Source organism: Salmo salar, chromosome 12 (genome assembly GCF_965601325.2).
Source record: "Salmo salar chromosome 12, fSalSal1, whole genome shotgun sequence".
Taxonomy (NCBI): domain Eukaryota; kingdom Metazoa; phylum Chordata; class Actinopteri; order Salmoniformes; family Salmonidae; genus Salmo; species Salmo salar.
In genome coordinates this window covers 29,996,866-30,015,493 of record NC_138302.1, presented here as the reverse complement: position 1 = coordinate 30,015,493, position 18,628 = coordinate 29,996,866, and the positions used below count along the sequence as shown (strand labels likewise).

The 18,628-nt window shown below is 42.7% G+C and overlaps 1 protein-coding gene across 8 annotated transcripts in view; it reads left to right on the top strand.

Annotated features, from left to right (window-relative positions):
• Nucleotides 1-14,744: 14,744 nt before the first annotated feature.
• Nucleotides 14,745-18,628, top strand: part of LOC106564681 (myosin-10) — a 100,123-nt gene continuing 96,239 nt past the window's right edge. For all 8 annotated transcript variants that reach the window (XM_014130918.3, XM_014130916.3, XM_082958815.1 and 5 more), the window contains exons 1-2: nucleotides 14,745-14,929; nucleotides 16,761-17,137. In XM_014130918.3, coding sequence (XP_013986393.1) covers nucleotides 16,793-17,137 — 345 coding nt within the window. In that variant the 5' untranslated portion in view covers nucleotides 14,745-14,929; nucleotides 16,761-16,792. The remainder of the gene's footprint in view (nucleotides 14,930-16,760; nucleotides 17,138-18,628) is intronic.

The following is an 18,628-nucleotide window of genomic DNA, read 5'->3' as shown; positions in this document are numbered from 1 at the left end:
ACACACACACACACACACACACAAACACACACACACACACACACACACACACACACACACACACACACACACACAGAGGCAGCTTTCTCTGTCTTACACACACAAAACACACAAACACACAAACACACACACACACTCCTCAACGCGTCTCTCCTGAAGTGTGCTGCATTGCAGAGACGGTGGATGACTCATCCTCAGGTCTGAGGCAAACACACTTTGTATTGACATAGGTACCAGGACCCACAAGCCCTTGCTGTGTACATGTACGTTAGTCACGTCATGTACATTAGTCACTTGTTTCAGCTATTGATTCCTGTAGACCATTTTGGAGTTAGCTTTCCTAACTGTTGAATACCCATCCTACCTTAACTAATTAAATTATCTGATAAAAACATATAATTGACCACGTGTTGCACCAAAGATGCATTATCTTAGAATTCATTTTGTTGGGGGCTAATCTTAATTGATTTGGCTACGCTGCATGAGTGAAAAAGCGATGCAAACCTCGGTACCGTGCTGGGTAATTCAGCTATCTGATTGATATTCTCTCTCTCTCCCTCTCCCTCTCCCTCTCTCTCTCTCTCTCTCTCTCTCTCTCTCTCTCTCTCTCTCTCTCTCTCTCTCTCTCTCTCTCTCTCTCTCTCTCTCTCTCTCTCTCTCTCCCTCCCCCTCCCTCCCTCCCTCCCTCCAGCTAGTAACCTTGGTTCTGGCTTGACTTCTGTTCTGTGTGCCTCAGTCAGAATCTTGGTTGAAGACTCTGATCAGCTGACATTAAAAATGTATGTACAATCAATTTTTGTGATAAATCCTTTTCTTTCGAAAGAAGATAGGTTACCATTAGTATACATTCTCTATACATTCATTCTCGAGATTTATTTAGGGAAGAAGAGAAAACTTCTTACTGTCCCACATGTCTTAAAATACAGTAGAGCAAATGGACTTAGATTACAGTACTGATTTTCACACCATAATGCATCCCTTAGTCCCTATTAAAGAGGAAGGTTAGAGAGACCTCTGTCTCTCTCTCTCTCTCTCTCTCTCCCACACACACACACTACAGAGGTGCAAGTGTGTGTGTGTGGGGGCATTAACCTTCTAGGAACATATACTTACTTTATGTGCATTCTGCAATTAGCTACCTTCACAACCGGCTCCTACACCCCACTGTTCCTTAGCAACACGCCAACAAGCTGCGGCATTAACATGTATATGGGAAAGTCATTCTTTTCCATCAGTGAACGAGATGCTGCTATGTATAGGCTTGCCTGCATGTCATTCATGGTTTAGTTGATGGAGATGTCTTAGCTGTCAGTCAGATTTGTTTGCCCAATGGTAAGCCTACTACCACTATTGCATGCCCACAGCACACACAAGTGGTCGTATGCAATCATATGTTTGTACTTAATTGTATAAGTTGTATTTCCTTTTTTGTACTTTACCCCCTTTTTCTCACCAATTTCATGATATCCAATTGCGATCTTGTCTCATCCCTGCAACTCCTCAACAGGCTATGTAGAGGCAAAGGTCAGGTCATGCATCCATCTGAAACATGACCCCCAAAACCACCCTTCTTAACACCCGCTCGCTTAACCCGGAAGCCAGCTGCACAAATATGTCGGAGGAAACACTGCACGCGATGAGCCAAGTAAAGCCCCCCCAGCCAAACCCTCCCCTAACCCGTATGATGCTTGGTCAATTGTGACACAGCCTGGGATTGAACCCAGGTCTGTAGTGACGTCTCAAGCACTGCAATGCAGTGCCTTAGACCGCTGCGCCACTCGGGAGGCCGAAATGATCGTTTTTTATGTTATGGTTAATGCCTTTTGCTTTTTCAATTTGTTTCAAAGGTCACATACTTGTGGAAACTAAAAGGCACTCATACTTGAACCTTTCCACACTAAGGTTGAGATTATCATCAAGATCCTAAAAATATATTCTCTCAGAGGGGTTGGGTTAAATGAACAAGACACATTTCAGTTGAATGCATTCAGTTGTACAACTGACTATGTATCCCCCTTTCCCTTTCCTTTCATCTATTTTACAGGGGAGTTCAATGAGAAACAAGTGTTTTGGAATTTTTTTAAAGTCCTAATGCACAAAAGAGGATTTGGATGCAAGGTTGTTCTGGATGCAAGGTTGTTCTGTCGTGGCTCCTGTCGTGCCTCGTTGTGGCTTAGTTTAGTTTCATGAATTCTGGTGGCAAAAAAGGAGTTGTAGCTGTGGCTCAGGGGAAATTGAACATGAACTGATATTAATCTGATGGAGAAATCTGAAATTATGTTGTTCTTCCAGGATAGGGTCAGACTGTTGAATGTGATTTTCTGCATTTTCTCTGCCTTGGGCTATCGTTTAAAATTTCGGAGGAGATCAACGTTTATGAATGATACATGTACTTGATAAAACCAGGCGTATAAAAAATGGTAATACATTTAGCTTCTCGCAAACTTGATCTCTTTATAGGCTCCCTGCGTTTTTAGTACAGTACTACAGTACGCATCAAAACAGCAGTGTTCTAGTAGTATAATTCCATCTCACAGTGATAGCACAATAGTAAAGGGTAGAAGCCATATTTACGAGCTGGCAGTTACAGCTCACAATTCCTAGACACAAATAAAGAACATCCCATTTTCTCTCCCAGGTAATGCAGGGACTTTGACATTCACACCACCTGGCTTCTTCATGTTTATCTCACATCTCACCTATGTCGTTGTCACATGCTTTGTTTTGTACTGAATGTGGAGGAAGATATGTGGAGAGAGACACAGTAAAACAAAAATCGTATACACTTCATCAGAACGTTCATTAACAAGGCCTATATAGTTTTGAGTCTATAGCAGCCCAGCCAGGGACAAACTATCTTCAAGTGGGGTATGGTGGAGTCAAGTCAGAGGAGTTCTTGACTGAACAGGAACGCGCATCAGAGAGTTCTTGCAAAATGGCGTGCTATTAGGAAATCCCTTGAACACTAGTTCTGGCACACCACTTGTTTGGTTTCTCTAGCCAGAGAACGCTTCTTTAGGCCGAAGATGAGAGAAGAAATGGAACACTGTGTGACAAGAGTCCGCCGCTGTCTGAAGCAAACCAAACAGAACGACGAGAACACCATTGCAAAGCATCAAAACCTCTGCTCCATTTGAGATCGTCTCAATCGACTACCTTCATCTTAAATAAGAATTTGTTCTTAACTGACTTGCCTAGTTAAATAAAGGTTAAATAAAATATAAAAACATCTGGAGAAAAGCAATTGTAGTATTGAATAAATTCTGGTTTTGGTAGACCACTTCACAAAGTTTGCCCAGACTTACACTACACCGAACAAGTCCAGGAGGACTGCAGCACGTAAGATCTTCAACGACATCATTTTGTGATTCGGCTACCCATCAGGGGAGGGAGTTCGAGAATGAACTGTTCAGAAAGTTGCAAAGCTACAGTGGGATACAACGCTCAGTAACGACCCAATACCGTCCACAATCAAATCCAGCAGAATGCTTCAACAGAACCTTGTTAGGTATGCTGAGTAAACTGGAAGAAATTACCTCAACAAAGTTGTTCATGCCTATAACTCAACTGTACATGAGTCAACCCTTTATCTATCTCTTTGGACTAGAACCAATACTGCCAATCGACCTGATATTCCTGAGGAGAAGAAGAAGGAAGAACACAGCCTCGTGCAGGATGTGCAGAGAAAAGGAAGACTTCAATGCGGGAAGTTTACTACAATCAAAGGGCATGGAGTTCAGTACTGGAACCTGTAGACCATGTCCTGATAAGAAACCTGTCACAGAGAGGAGGACCTGGTCAAATCTGTGCTTACTGGGAAAACAATATCCATGTGGTTAAATAAAGAAGAGGAGTGAACTGTCTAGTCTCTGTGGTTCAACTATTGGATGGACTCGACCAACAAAGAATCTTATACAGAAATCTTCTGTTACCCTGTCCTTACCTCATCGATGGACGAAACACACGGCAAAACACAGCAAACCAGAAAGAGAAAAACACAAAACATTGTTCTTAGCACAAAAGGGAGGCAGTACTTCAGTTGGTACTTTAGTCTTTAGTTCAGTACTTTTCAGTTGGACCATGTTTCAGACTTGGAGAACTGAACACTAATGGCAAAGGAATGGTAATGGTTCCTTGGGTTATTGAGCGATAGGAGCGAGAGAGAGTGAGAGAGGAGGACAGGGATTTGGTGGCCTTAACGGATGGCATTTGTCAATGAGTGCTGGGGCTTGAGTGTAATGACTGCACATCATGTGAGACCAGTGACGCAGGGAGGAGGATGGAAGAACAAACGGCGAGAAAATATCTGGTCCTGGGAGACCATGGTGAGTCATCCACCCATCTGCGTCATCTGAATGGTAGAGAGAGAGAGAGAGAGAGAGAGAGAGAGAGAGAGAGAGAGAGAGAGAGAGAGAGAGGGGGACAGAGAGACAGAGGGACAGAGAGACAGAGAGACAGAGACTTAAACAACAGTAGGCAGGTAAGTACACAGTTGATAGCCTACAATGTATGAAATGACCTATGAACAAAGGGACGCCTGCGTTTAATACGTGTTGCTTGCCGGCTCCTGTGAACTAGTACAACAGGATCTGTCCTGAACACCTGCCAATTAGTATTCCTTAAACAGTTGAAAATGGAGACGATGCAGACACCCGTGCTTAGGGAGGTGTGTAAGTAACTGAGCAACTGTGACACCTGCTCGTGCAACAGCTTCAGGTTTCATTCAGGTTTCGGCCAAACTCCGGTAAATCTGAATATGTTGCCAAACAGTAATGACACTGTAGACCTGTGTATCACTTATTATAGGAAGTAATAGTAGCCTACCTAGTCTAGCAACCATCCCATACCTTACATGCACATATCATCCCAGAACTTCATCTCTGTGTATCATAATAGTAGCCTACCTAGTCTAGCAACCATCCCATACCTTACATGCAAACGTCATCCCAGAACTTCATCTCGCTGTATCAGATTCGCTGTCTCAAGCTGTTTCTCTCTCCATGTCTAAAGTTACTCTGACCTCTACTGACAGTAAAGTGCAAAGTCATGTCAGTTCTCAGTTCATTTCCAACATTTACAGAACGCTGTATGTTTCAGCTTTTTTCCACTAGAGGGTAGCAAACATTCATTCATTCACTGCATGCCTTGGGCTGGTAATATACACTCAATATAAATATAAACACAACATGTAGTGTTGGCCCCATGTTTTATGAGCTGAAATAAAAGATCCCAGAAATGTTCCTTACTCACAAAAAGCTTATTTCTCTCAAATTCTGTGCATAAATCTGTTTACATCCCTGTTAGTGAGTATTTCTCCTTTGACAAGATAATCCATCCACCTGACAGGTGTGGCATATCAAGAAGCTGATTAAACAGCATGATCATCACACAGGTGCACCTTGTGCTGGGGACAATAAAAGGACACTTTAAAATATGCAGTTTTGTCACACAACACAATGCCACAGACGTCTCATGTTTTGAGGGAGTGTTCAATTGGCATGCTGACTGCAGGAATGTCCACCAGAGCTGTTGCCAGGTAATTGAAATTGAATTGTTCTACCATAAACTGCCTCCAACGTCATTTTAGAGAATTTGGCCGTACGTCCAACCGGCCTTACAACCGCAGATTACGAGTAACCACGCCAGTCAAGGACCTTCACATCTGGCTTCTTCACCTGCGGGATCATTTGAGGAGTATTTCTGATTTCTGTAATCTGATTACATTCAATGACTTTTAGATTACTTTCCCCTTAAGAGGCATTAGAAGAAGACACAAATGTATGTTACCAATTGAACAACGTCTATTGCAGGAAAAATCTATGTTAAGGTTTATATAGCTGACCATAAATGGATGTTAAATTTTACTTTATAGGTTGGTTATGTAGGCTTCTTCTATCCCATCGCTTTCTACTACATATAATAATATGATTAAATTATATCTTTACATTAAAAACCAAAGTCAATCAGAATTCCAGTGATTCCAATAAATGTTATGCTCCTTGATCTTCAAGAATAGGACTTGGAAATATGGAAGTATAGATTAGCCAAATTGTTTTACCTGAGCATGACCCTAAAACTAAGGATTTATTAGCCAGCCCTACTCTGTTGTTTATGATTTTGTTGTCATGGAGGACTGATTGGGCTCATTGAATCGAGTTGCAAAATAAATGCTGCGCTCATCGAATGGCATGCTTTGAGCACTACTGAAAAGTGCTATTTACATGTAAAAAATGAATGCCAAATGCTGCATTTGCTATAGGCCTATTGTTTACCTTTTTGTTGGTGACACTTTGATATCTTGATAATGTGCAGCTGTTTAAAGGGCAAATACACAGATGGAGAAATGTAACCACTCTCAGATTAATAGACAGAGCTATGGATGCAAGGACTGAAAATCCATGATATAAAAATGATTGTTTTAACCATGTTATGAGGCTATACCGTGTTTGTTTACATTTACAATGTTTAAAAACATTGGAGTAATACAAGCTTATATTTTGGATGTGACAGTTGAACTAAGCTCATGAGGCATTTATAAGTTATATTCTTCAAGAATCAATTATATACATATATATAAACGTCCTCTCACTGTCAACTGTCCCTGGGGGTGGGGGTTGGGGGGTCAAAATCAAAGTAACAGTCAGTATCTGGTGTGGCCAACAGCTGCATTTAGTACTGCAGTGCATCTCCTCCTCATGGACTGCACCAGATTTGCCAGTTCTTGCTGTGAGATGTTATCCCACTCTTCCACCAAGGCACCTGCAAGTTCCTGGACATTTCTCAGGGGAATGGCCCTAGCCCTCACCCTCCGATCCAACAGGTCCCAGACGTGCTCAATGGGATTGAGATCCGGGCTCTTCGCTGGCCATGGCAGAACACTGACATTCCTGTCATGCAGGAAATCACACACAGAACGAGCAGTATGGCTGGTGGCATTGTCATGCAGGAGGGTCATGTCAGGATGAGCCTGCAGGAAGGGTACCACATGAGGGAGGAGGATGTCTTCCCTGTAACGCACAGCATTGAGATTGCCTGCAATGACAACCAGCTCAGTCTGATGATGCTGTCACCCTCCACGTCCAAATCGATCCCGCTCCAGAGTACAGGCCTCGGTATAACGCTCATTCCTTCGACGATAAACGTGAATCCGACCATCACCCCTGGTGAGACAAAACCGCGACTCATCAGTGAAGAGCACTTTTTGTCAGTCCTGTCTGGTCTAGCAACGGTGGGTTTGTGCCCATAGGCGGCGTTGTTGCCGGTGACGTCTGGTGAGGACCTGCCTTACAACAGGCCTACAAGCCCTCAGTCCAGCCTCTCTCAGCCTATTGCAGACAGTCTGAGCACTGATGGAAGGATTGTGCGTTCCTAGTGTAACTCGGCAGTTGTTGTTGCCATCCTGTACCTGTGCCGCAGGTGTGATGTTCGGATGTACCGATCCTGTGCAGGTGTTGTTACACGTGGTCTGCCACTTCGAGGAGGATCATCTGTCCGTCCTGTCTCCCTGTAGCTCGGTCTTAGGCGTCTCACAGTACGGATATTGCCCTGGCCACATCTGCAGTCCTCATCCCTCCTTGCAGCATGCCTAAGGCACGTTCACGCAGATGAGCAGGGACCCTGGGCATCTTTCTTTTGGTGTTTTTCAGAGTCAGTAGAAAGGCCTCTTTAGTGTCCTAAGTTTTTGTAACTGTGACCTTAATTGCCTACCGTCTGTAAGCTGTTAGTGTCATTAACCACCATTCCACAGGTGCATGTTCATTAATAGTTTATGGTTCATTGAACAAGCATGGGAAACAGTGTTTAAACCCTTTACAACAATAGACAAACACAGTCTGCTTAAACTAATAACACAAAAATAATTCTACGTTTTCATGTCTTTATTGAACACACCGTGTAAACATTCACAGTGCAGGGTGGAAAAAGTATGTGAACCCTTGGATTTAATAACTGGTTGACCCTCCTTTGGCAGCAATAACCTCAACCAAATGCCAGGAGGAATTTTGGACCATTCCTCTTTATAAAACTGTTTCAGTTCAACAATATTCTTGGGGTGTCTGGTGTGAACTGCTCTCTTTTTTATATTTTTATTTTTTTAGCCCGTTTTCTCCCCAATTTCATGGTATTCAATTGGTAGTTACAGTCTTGTCTCACTGCTGCAACTCCTGTACGGACTCGGGAGAGGTGAAGGTCGAGAGCCGTGCGTCCTCCGAAACACAACCCAACCAAGCCGTACTGCTTCTTGACACAATGCCCACTTAACCCGGAAGCCAGCTGCACCAATGTGTCGGAGAAAACACTGTGCACCTGGCGACCGTGTCAGCGTGCACTGTGCCCGGCACGCCACAGGAGTCGCTAGTGCACGATGGGACAAAGACATCCCTGCCAGCCAAACCCTCCCCTAACCCGGACGACGCTGGGCCAATTGTGCGCCGCCCCATGGGTTTCCCAGTCGAGGCCGACTGCGACAGAGCCTGGACTCGAACCCAGAATCTCTAGTAGCACAGCTAGCACTGTGATGCAGTCCGTTAGACCACTGCGCAACTCGGGAGAACGTGTGAACTGCTCTCTTGAGGTCATGCCACAGCATCTCAATCGGGTTGAGGTCAGGACTCTGACTGGGCCACTCTAGAAGGCGTATTATCTTCTGTTGAAGCAATTCAGTTTTTGATTTACATTGCCTTCCAAAAGTATTCACCCCCTTGGCGTTTTTCCTATTTTGTTGCGTTACAACCGATAATTTAAATTGATTTTTATTTATTCATGTAATGGACATACACAAAATAGTCCAAATTGGTGAAGTGAAATGAAAAAAATTACTTGTTTAAAATAATTCAAAAAAATTAAAAAGTGAAAAGTGGTGCGTGCATATGTCTTCACCCCCTTTGCTATGAAGCACCTAAATAAGATCTGGTGCAACCAATTACCTTCAGAAGTCACATAATTAATTAATTAAAGTCCACCTGTGTGCAATCTAAGTGTCACATGATCTGTCACATGATCTCAGTATATATACACCCGTTCTGAATGGCCCCAGAGTCTGCAACACCACTAAGCAAGGGGCACCACCAAGCAAGCGGCACCATGAAGACCAAGGAGCTCTCCAAACAGGTCAGGGACAAAGTTGTAGAGAAGTACAGATCAGGGTTGGGTTATAAAAAAAATATCAGAAACTTTGAGCATCCCAGGGAGCACCATTAAATCCATTGTTAAAAAATTTAAAGAATATGGCACCATAACAAACCTGCCAAGAGAGGGCCGCCCACCAAAACTCACAGACCAGGCAAGGAGGGCATTAATCAGAAAGGCAACAAAGAGACCAAAGATGACCCTGAAGGAGCTGCAAAGCTCTACAGCGGAGATTGGAGTATCTGTCCATAGGATCACTTTAAGCCGTACACTCCACAGAGCTGGGCTTTACAGAAGAGTGGCCAGAAAAAAGCCATTACTTAAAGAAAAAAATAAGCAAACACGTTTGGTGTTCACCAAAAGGCATGTGGGAGACTCCCCAAACATATGGAAGGAGGTACTCTGGTCAGATGAGACACAAATGTTGCTTTTTGGCCATCAAGGAAAACACTGTCTGGCACAAACCCAACACCTCCCATCACCCCGAGAACACCATCCCCACATTGAAGCATGGTGGTGGCAGCATCATGCTGTGGGGATGTTTCTCATTGGCAGGGACTGGGAAACTGGTCAGAATTGAAAGAATGATAGATGGAGCTAAATACAGGGAAATTCTTGAGGGAAACCTGTTTCAGTCTTCCAGAGATTTGAGACTGGGACAGAGGTTCACCTTCCAGCAGGACAATGACCCTAAGCATACTGCTAAAGCAACCCTTGAGTGGTTTAAGGGGAAACATTTAAATGTCTTGGAATGGCCTAGTCAAAGCCCAGACCTCAATCCAATTGAGAATCTGTGGTATGACTTAAAGATTGCTGTACACCAGCAGGAACCCATCACACTTGAAGGAGCTGGAGCAGTTTTGCCTTGAAGAATGAGCAAAATTCCCAGTGGCTAGATGTGCCGAGCTTATAGAGACATATCCCAAGAGACTTGCAGCGGTAATTGCTGCAAAAGGTGGCTCTACAAAGTATTGACTTTGGGGGGTGAATAGTTATGTACGCTCAAGTTTTCCGTTTTTTTGTCTTATTTCTTGTTTGTTTCACCCAAAAATATTTTGCATCTTCAAGTGGTAGGCATGTTGTGTAAATAGAATGATACAAACCCCCAAAAAATCTATTTTAATTCCAGGTTGTAAGGCAACCAAATAGGAAAAATGCTAAGGAGAGTGAATACTTTCGCAAGGCAATGTACTTCTGTGTTTTGGGTCGTTGTCCTGTTGCATCACCCAACTGCTGTTGAGCTTCAGTTGGAGGACAGATAGCTTAACATTCTCCTGCAAAATGTCTTGATAAACTTGGAAATTAATTTTTCCGTCGATGATAGCAGCAAAGCAGCCCCAAACCATGATGCTCCCTCCACCATACTTTACAGTTTGGATGAGGTTTTGATGTTGGAGTGCTGTGCCTTTTTTTCTCCACACACAGTGTTGTGTGTTCCTTCCAAACAACTCAACTTTAGTTTAATCTGTCCACAGACTATTTTGTCAGTATTGCTGTGGAACATCCAGGTGCACTTTTGCAAACTTCAGACTTGCAGCAATGTTTTTTTTGGACAGCAGTGGCTTCTTCCGCGGTGTCCTCCCGTGAACAATATTCTTGTTTAGTGTTTTACGTATCGTAGACTCGTCAACAGAGATGTTAGCATGTTCCGGAGATTTCTGTAAGTCTTTAATTGACACTCTAGGATTCTTCTTAACCTCATTGAGCATTCTGCGCTGTGCTCTTGCAGTCATCTTTGCAGGACAGCCACTCCTAGGGAGAGTAGCAACAGTGCTGAACTTTCTCCAATTATAGACAATTTGTCTTACCGTGGACTGATGAACATCAAGGCTTTTAGAGATACTTTTGTAACCCTTTCCAGCTTTATGCAAGTCAAGAAGTCTTCTGAGATCTCTTTTGTTCGAGGCATGGTTCACATCAGGCAATGCTTCTTGTGAATAGCAAACTCTAATTTTGTGAGTGTTTTTATAGGGCCAGGCAGCTCTAACCAATGTCTCCAATCTCTTCTCATTGATTGGACTCCAGGTTAACTGACTCCTGACCCCAATTCACTTTTGGAGAAGTCATTAGCCTAGGGGTTCACATACTTTTTCCAACCTACACAGTGAATGTTTAAATTATGTATTCAATATAGACAAGAAAAATACAATAATTTGTGTGTTATTAGTTCAAGCACACTATGTTTGTCTATTGATGAATATCAGATCAAATTTGATGACCAATTTATACAGAAATCCAGTTAACTCCAAAGGGTTCACATACTTTTTCTTGCCACAGTACTAATTCAAGGGGTTTTCTTTATTTTTAGAATTTTATACAGTGTAGAATAATAGTGAAGACATCAGAACTATGAAATAACACATATGGAATCATGTAGTAACCAAAAAAGTGTTAAACAAATCAAAATATATTTTATATTTGAGATTCTTCAAAGTAGCCACCCTTTGCCTTGATGACAGCTTTACACACTCTGGCATTCTCTCAACCAGCTCCATGAGACATGCATTTCCAACAGTCTTGATGGAGTTCCCACGTATGCTAAGCACTTGTTGGCTGCTTTTCCTTCACTCTGCGGTCCAACTGATCTCAAACCATCTCAATTGGGTTGAGGTCGGGTGATTGTGGAGAGCAGGTCATCTAATGCAGCACTCCATCACTCTCCTTCTTGGTCAAATAGCCCTTACACAGCCTGGAGGTGTGTTGGGTAATTGTCCTGTTGAAAAACAAATGATAGTCCCACTATGTGCAAACCAGATGGGATGGCATTTCGCTGCAGAATGCTGTGGTAGCCATGCTGGTTAAGTGTGACTTGAATTCTAAATAAATCACCGACAGTGTCACCAGCAAAGCACCCCCACACCTTCACACCTCCTCCTCCATAATTCACGGTGGGAACCACACATCCGTTCACCTACATCCGTTCACCTTATCCTGTCACGTCCTGACCAGTAATAGGGGTTATTTGTTATTGTAGTTTGGTCAGGACGTGGCAGAGGGTATTTGTTTTATGTGGTTCGGGGTGGTTGTGTGTTTAGTGGTGTGTTTGATGTATTATTCCGGGTTTTGGGCACTGGTCTATGTTAATGTATTTCTATGTTTAGTCTAGTTCTTTGTATTTCTATGTTTAGTTAATTGGGGATTGGACTCTCAATTAGAGGCAGGTGTTTTCTAGTTGCCTCTGATTGAGGGTCCTATATATAGGTATGTTTGTTTTAGTGTTTTGTGGGAGATTGTGCTGTGTATTGCTCTGTGCCTTACCGGCCTGTTATTTGTCGTTGTGTTTTTTTTGTGTACATATTTATTTTGGTTTACCTTCTTTGTCCGTTTAAATAAAAGAAGATGAGTGCACATTTCCCCGCTGCGTCTTGGTCCACTTTACCCTACGACAACCGTGACATATCCGTTCATCTCAAATTTGGACTCATCAGACCGAAGGACAGATTTCCACCGGTCTAATGTCCATTGCTTGTGTTTCTTTGCCCAATTGCTTGTTTCTTCTTATTGGTGTCCTTTAGTAGTGGTTTATTTTCAACAATTCGACCATGAAGGCCTGATTCACGTAGTCTCCGCTGAACTGTTGATGTTGAGATGTGTCTGTAACTTGAACTCTGTGAAGCATTTATTTGGGATAAAATTTGGGCTGGTAACTCTAATGAATTTATCCTCATCAGCAGAGGTAACTCTGGGTCTTCCTTTCTTGTGGCGGTCCTCATGAGAGCCAGTTTCATCATAGCGCTTGATGGTTTTTGCGACTGCACTTGAAGAAACTTTCAAAGTTCTTTAAATGCTCTGTATTGACTGACCTTCATGTCTTAAAGTAATGATGGACTGTCGTTTCTCTTTGCTTATTTGAGCTGTTCTTGCCATAATATGGACTTGTTCTTTTACCAAAAAGGACTATCTTCTGTATACCACCCCTACCTTGTCACAACACAACTGATTGGCTCAAACGCATTAACAAGGTTCACCTGTTAATTGAAATGCATTCCAGGTGACTACCTCATGAAGCTGGTTGAGAGAATGCCAAGAGTGTGCAAAGCTGTCATCAAGGCAAAGGGTGGCTACTTTGAAGAATCTCAAATATAAAATATATATTTTTTAAACACTTTTTTGGTTACTACATGATCCATGTGTTATTTCCTATTTTTGATGTCTTCACTATTATTCTAAAATGTAGAAAATAGAAAAAAATAAAGGAAAACCCTTGAATGAGTAGGTGTGTCCAAACTTTTACTGGTATCTTATATATATTTGTATAATTTACAAGTCCAAAAATGGATGTAGCAACTACAGATTGGCCATTTAAGTCTATCAAAATTGTGCACGTTTGAGCATGTGTCCATTAGAACTATGGATTTAAAAAGAATCCCAGCATGAATTAGATTGAACAATAAAAGCCCCACTTTGATTCCATAGGGTTGGATCCGCACTATGCAGCTGTTGCAAGAGCGTATTTTTCACTGGCTGTCCACTGGTTTCAAAAAGTTTAGTGAACAGCCATCCACAACAACCACAAATTGGATCATCTTTGGATGCCGACAGCAGTCGCACAATTGGAAGACATAGTATGTAGCCTACGAAATCCTATTCCTGCTCGTTTCCCGCGATCCATCAAACACATTTGGTGTGTCATCATAGTGGTCTCTGGTTTGTGGCCAGACTCACTCAGGTGGAACAAACTTAAATTTGCGCCTTTTTTCAAAACTGATTTGAATGTCATTGAAAAAACAGAGAAGTGTAAAATATTTTTTTACGCAAACATACTTTCTGAATTTAAAAGTAATCCTCGAAGTAATCATCAACTTTTTTTTTTTTATAAATCTGTAATCTGATTACAGTATTGTTGCTGGTAACGTAACGGTTTACTGTTACCGTTTTCTGTAATCCTTTACATGTAATCTGTTACTCCCCAACCCTGCTGATTTCATAATATGAATTGTAACCATAAAATTGAAACATTTGTTACATGTTTCGTTAATATTTTTGTTCAGTATAGTAGTCAAGGGGTGGACAAAAGACTTCTGATTTGTGATGATGGGATGTTGTTTTCTCATCGTTTTATACAAATGTATAGTCTAATAACCCAATAGTCTAATATAGTGGGTTATAAAGTATACATAATAAATGGGGACATAGTTATGAGTCCATATCACATTAGTTGATAGGCTACAAATCCCACAAATACATGTACCTTGCTGTTCAAGGAAGAATATCGTAATTTGGGTGTAATAATCAATTGAAAGGCATTTTGTTGTGAGAGACGCTTTACCACTTCATCACAATAATTTGAGCGAAAAGGTGCAAACAAAATTATGGGATGGAGAATTCATATTCAGAGGATGTGGTGTGTGATGGACATGTCAAAGACCAGTGAATGGGCCTTTTTCGTTTGATATTATCCAATTATTATCAAATTTATTCACTGCATGTTTCTCATGGCAGCATCCACCCGTCTGCAGGTGAAACGTCATGGCTCGGGCGGATAGTCATGTATATCAAGGTTTTCAAATGGGAAGAATTTCAACCAATCGCCTGTAGACTTCAGGCGGTGGAATCCAATCATATTTGATCTTTGAATAGTGGGTGTGCCACACGGCTGGTCCTAGAGGCGGGAATAGAAAAGTGCTGCATGGCGAGTTTGGTTGAGAAGAAGTTGGATGGTTGGGGTGTACCACTGATGAGAAGCGGCCGAAAAAAGGGAATATTTGCAGAAATTTCTAAGAATACTGAGGAAAATTACTTTGTTCTGCTTACTATCAGTATATTCATAAAAGTGTCTGACTTTCATTATCATCTGCACCAGGTGAGTTTATTAGAGTCGTTTTCCTGAGGGATGCCGGGGTGGCTAGCTGGCTAACGGATTATTTTGCCATGACTTTTCAACGATGGAGGACCTCAACCTTGCTGGCTAGTTGACACTAAACTAGCTAGCTAGCTAACATGCTCAATTGTTTCAATGACATTTTCTAGATACAAAATAAAAAAAATCAATTGAATTAAGTTATCGTTTTCATAATAGCAAACTAATTGATATGCTCATTATAGGAACATTCTAAAATGTCTTTCCAGCTATACATTTCAGTGATTGTGCATGCAGCGCGAGGACCCTAAACTGTATCAGAACTCCTGAGTCCTTTTGATGTTCATTGCTTTAGCTTGTGCTAAACATATGGTATTTTAACACATTCATGTACTGCTCGGTTATGATAATAGAAGTTTAACTTTTATTTAGAAATTCAATATTGTATAAACTATGCTCATCAATGCAGCTAAATACAGAGCTTGCCCGACAATGTTAGCTAACGTTACCTAGCTAACATTACAGCAAGAATCAGTTTGATGTGGGCAATGCATATTATTCTAACCACGTTTACTCGGCAAGTTTATCAGCGAAGGGCTTGGTAATTTCAACAAGGGCTGGCAATGCCTTGGCTGGATGACTTGTTTTGGCGTGCGGTCAGATATCATAGCGGTTTTCTGAGACGTATAGAGGGGATGCAGTGGCACGACATTACGCTTAGCAGCACCCTGATCCCTCTATCCAATGATCTGGCCCAGTTTCGGGTTGAAGCAACACCGCGTAAACACCTTGCTAGCCGTCATCAGCTGAAGCTGGCTTGCCCAGTTGTGTGACTGGCGTCAACATATCTCTTGATTTTCTGTCAATATTCTCAAGTATAGCCTAATCTACTCGAGCCATATGCTTTATCAAAAGTTCATATAGTTTTCAGAAAATGGTCCCACTATCGGTCTAGAAATGCTGAATAGCTCATGTCAGCGGTAATATACTATTACAATAAGATAGTGTTATCGGAGTTGATGACATCATATCCCAATCATTCTTATCACAGTAAGAAATTACATGGCACACTTGGCTACTACCTGGATCAGGAAATGTGCTTGGTTGCTTCTTCCTATTTTGTCTGGTCTAGTCAGCTTAATCAGACTCTGTAAACACTAGATACTGATACAGGATCTGGCGGTGGTGGTCTGTGAAGCATTTCAGCAGGGCTGGGCTACATGGAAGACTGCAATTCCTCCACTCCTCCCTGGATGCTTCAGGCGAGGATATATTATGTTGTTTTTCTGCAGTCATGGTGCGAAGGAGGCTGAAGTGTTCTCCAAACAGTGATCTAGGGTCAGCTTTCCCTCTTGCCTCCCTTCCAATCCCTAGCCTAGCTGAACTGGAAGAAGTCATGCATATGCAGTGTATGACAGACAGACCGTGAATCTATCTCTGTAGAGGGAGAGCCTCTAGTCTACCCACACATAGCTTGGCTCAGACATCAGGGTGATAATTGTCATGTGTGCTGTCTGAGGAAAGTCTCTTTTTGAGGGAGTTGGTGAGTGGGACACACTGAGGGTACTGTACTTGGACTGGGAGTGTGTTACTGTAGGAGAGAGTCTGATTTACAAGGAGACTAACCTCAGAACTCAGCTCAGCTGTCTGTTGTTCTGGTATTTATGCTCCAGATATGAGGATTACTGATACTCTGTATCCCAAACTACCCCTGGGCATCACATTCATCATTAGATCTACAGGAGAGCTTCGGTAGGGGCTAGGGGTCGACCTGAGTTTTTAAATAATGGGTATAACTCAACCAATGTGTTAACTGTTTGTGTTTCCCGTCCAGGTGTCCTAGTGTGTTCTGGTTGTACCCCAGAGATGGCACAGCGGAGCGGGCAGGAGGACCCGGAGCGGTACCTGTTCGTGGACCGCGCCGTGGTCTGCAACCCGGCCACGCAGGCCGACTGGACGGCCAAGAAGCTCGTATGGATCCCCTCGGAGCGCCATGGCTTCGAGGCGGCCAGCATCCGCGAGGAGCGTGGCGACGAGGTGGTGGTGGAGCTGGCTGAGAACAGCAAGAAGGCCATGGTGAACAAGGACGATATCCAGAAGATGAACCCTCCCAAGTTCAGTAAGGTGGAGGACATGGCTGAGCTCACGTGTTTGAACGAGGCTTCAGTGCTGCACAACCTCAAGGACCGCTACTACTCTGGCCTCATCTATGTAAGTAGGATAGAAGTCCTGCTTTTGACTTCTGACTTGAGAAAGCCAGGTGTAGGCTTCTTTACCTTACATTGGTATCTTATTGAAGTGGACCAGTAGCCTTTCCCTTCCCTTTTTGGTATATTGTACCCAACTACCCATCACATCAATCAGCATTGTCCAATACCAAACCCACAGAGACCCCCAAAACCATTTGTCCTTAGATACACCACCATATCCCAGGGTTCTAATAAGTTGGCAATGACATTAGCAATGTCCCAGATATCCAGCGTTTCCCCTGTGATTACAGTCCACTTAGTGACATGACATGCATTCCTGGAATAGATGAAATGTCAGGTAGCCGCCTGAGACCCAGAGAGAAGGGAGGACAACTGTGATTGCCTCCACAGTTCCACAGCACCAGCTATTCCTGTGGTACTCTCCCCAGGTGGCTGCGATAAGAGGCAGAAGGACAGCTCGGGGGATGAGGTCATTTTGGGATGTTATTGAAGCAGAGGTTTTATGAGGGAATCTGTGAGAGATTTAATGTTTTTTTTAAAGGTTTTTATGGCTTATGGAGTGGTCCTAGTTAATAGCTTGTTGGCTGATGTGGGAATATGTAATTAGTTCCCATGGGTTGCATTTTCAGTTCTCTAACCCTGACCCCTCTCAATAACATGCTGACCAGACTGGACACGTCGCGTGCGCGAGCGTCGCAAAATACATTTTGAAATCCATGTTATTCAATTATTGCACCCACACTGCTCGCGCGCGCCAACGAGCGTCTGCGATGCCAATTGCTAAAATGGAACTCCTTTCAGATCGCACTGAAAGTCCTGCCTCTCCCATCTCCTCATTGGTTTATAGAAGCAGGTACCCACGTGCCATCTCCTCATTGGTTATACCCACGTGGGTGATTGAAAGATGAAATGTTTTGCCGGTTGTCGTGGTAAAAGTGTAGATGTCAATCACCATATAAGTTCAAAGATGAAAAAGCCTGGAAGGAGGAGAGATGACTAGAAACGATTCGGTTGACCGTTTTATGTGTGGATTAATTGTCGGAGTAGAGGACCTTGTGCATTTCAGGTAAAATAACAAGTCAATGTTTATATCCCAGGACATATTAGCTAGCAACAGCAAGCTAGCTAAATAGGACAAATTAGCTAGCAAGTGCAAGTTAACTAGCTAAATTGCCATACATGTTTAATGCTTTTCGACCTGTCCCCAAATTAATGTAATTGGTTCAGAGTTTGTTTTGATATTTTAACCTGCGTGTCGTGATCGCGTTTGGTGTAGGGGGACAAAATACATTTATGCACCATAGCGCATGATGGTGCAAGCGCGCAGCCGGTTTGGGTTCTGTGTTACAAACATTAACACGCTCCAATGCTCTAGGGCAGGGTTCACCAACTGGTGGCCCACGGCCCGATTAAATGTTTTTGGGGGTTATTTTATTTGTTATCTTGTTTTATTGTTGGACATAGCTAAAATACTGTTAAAACACCAGGAAAT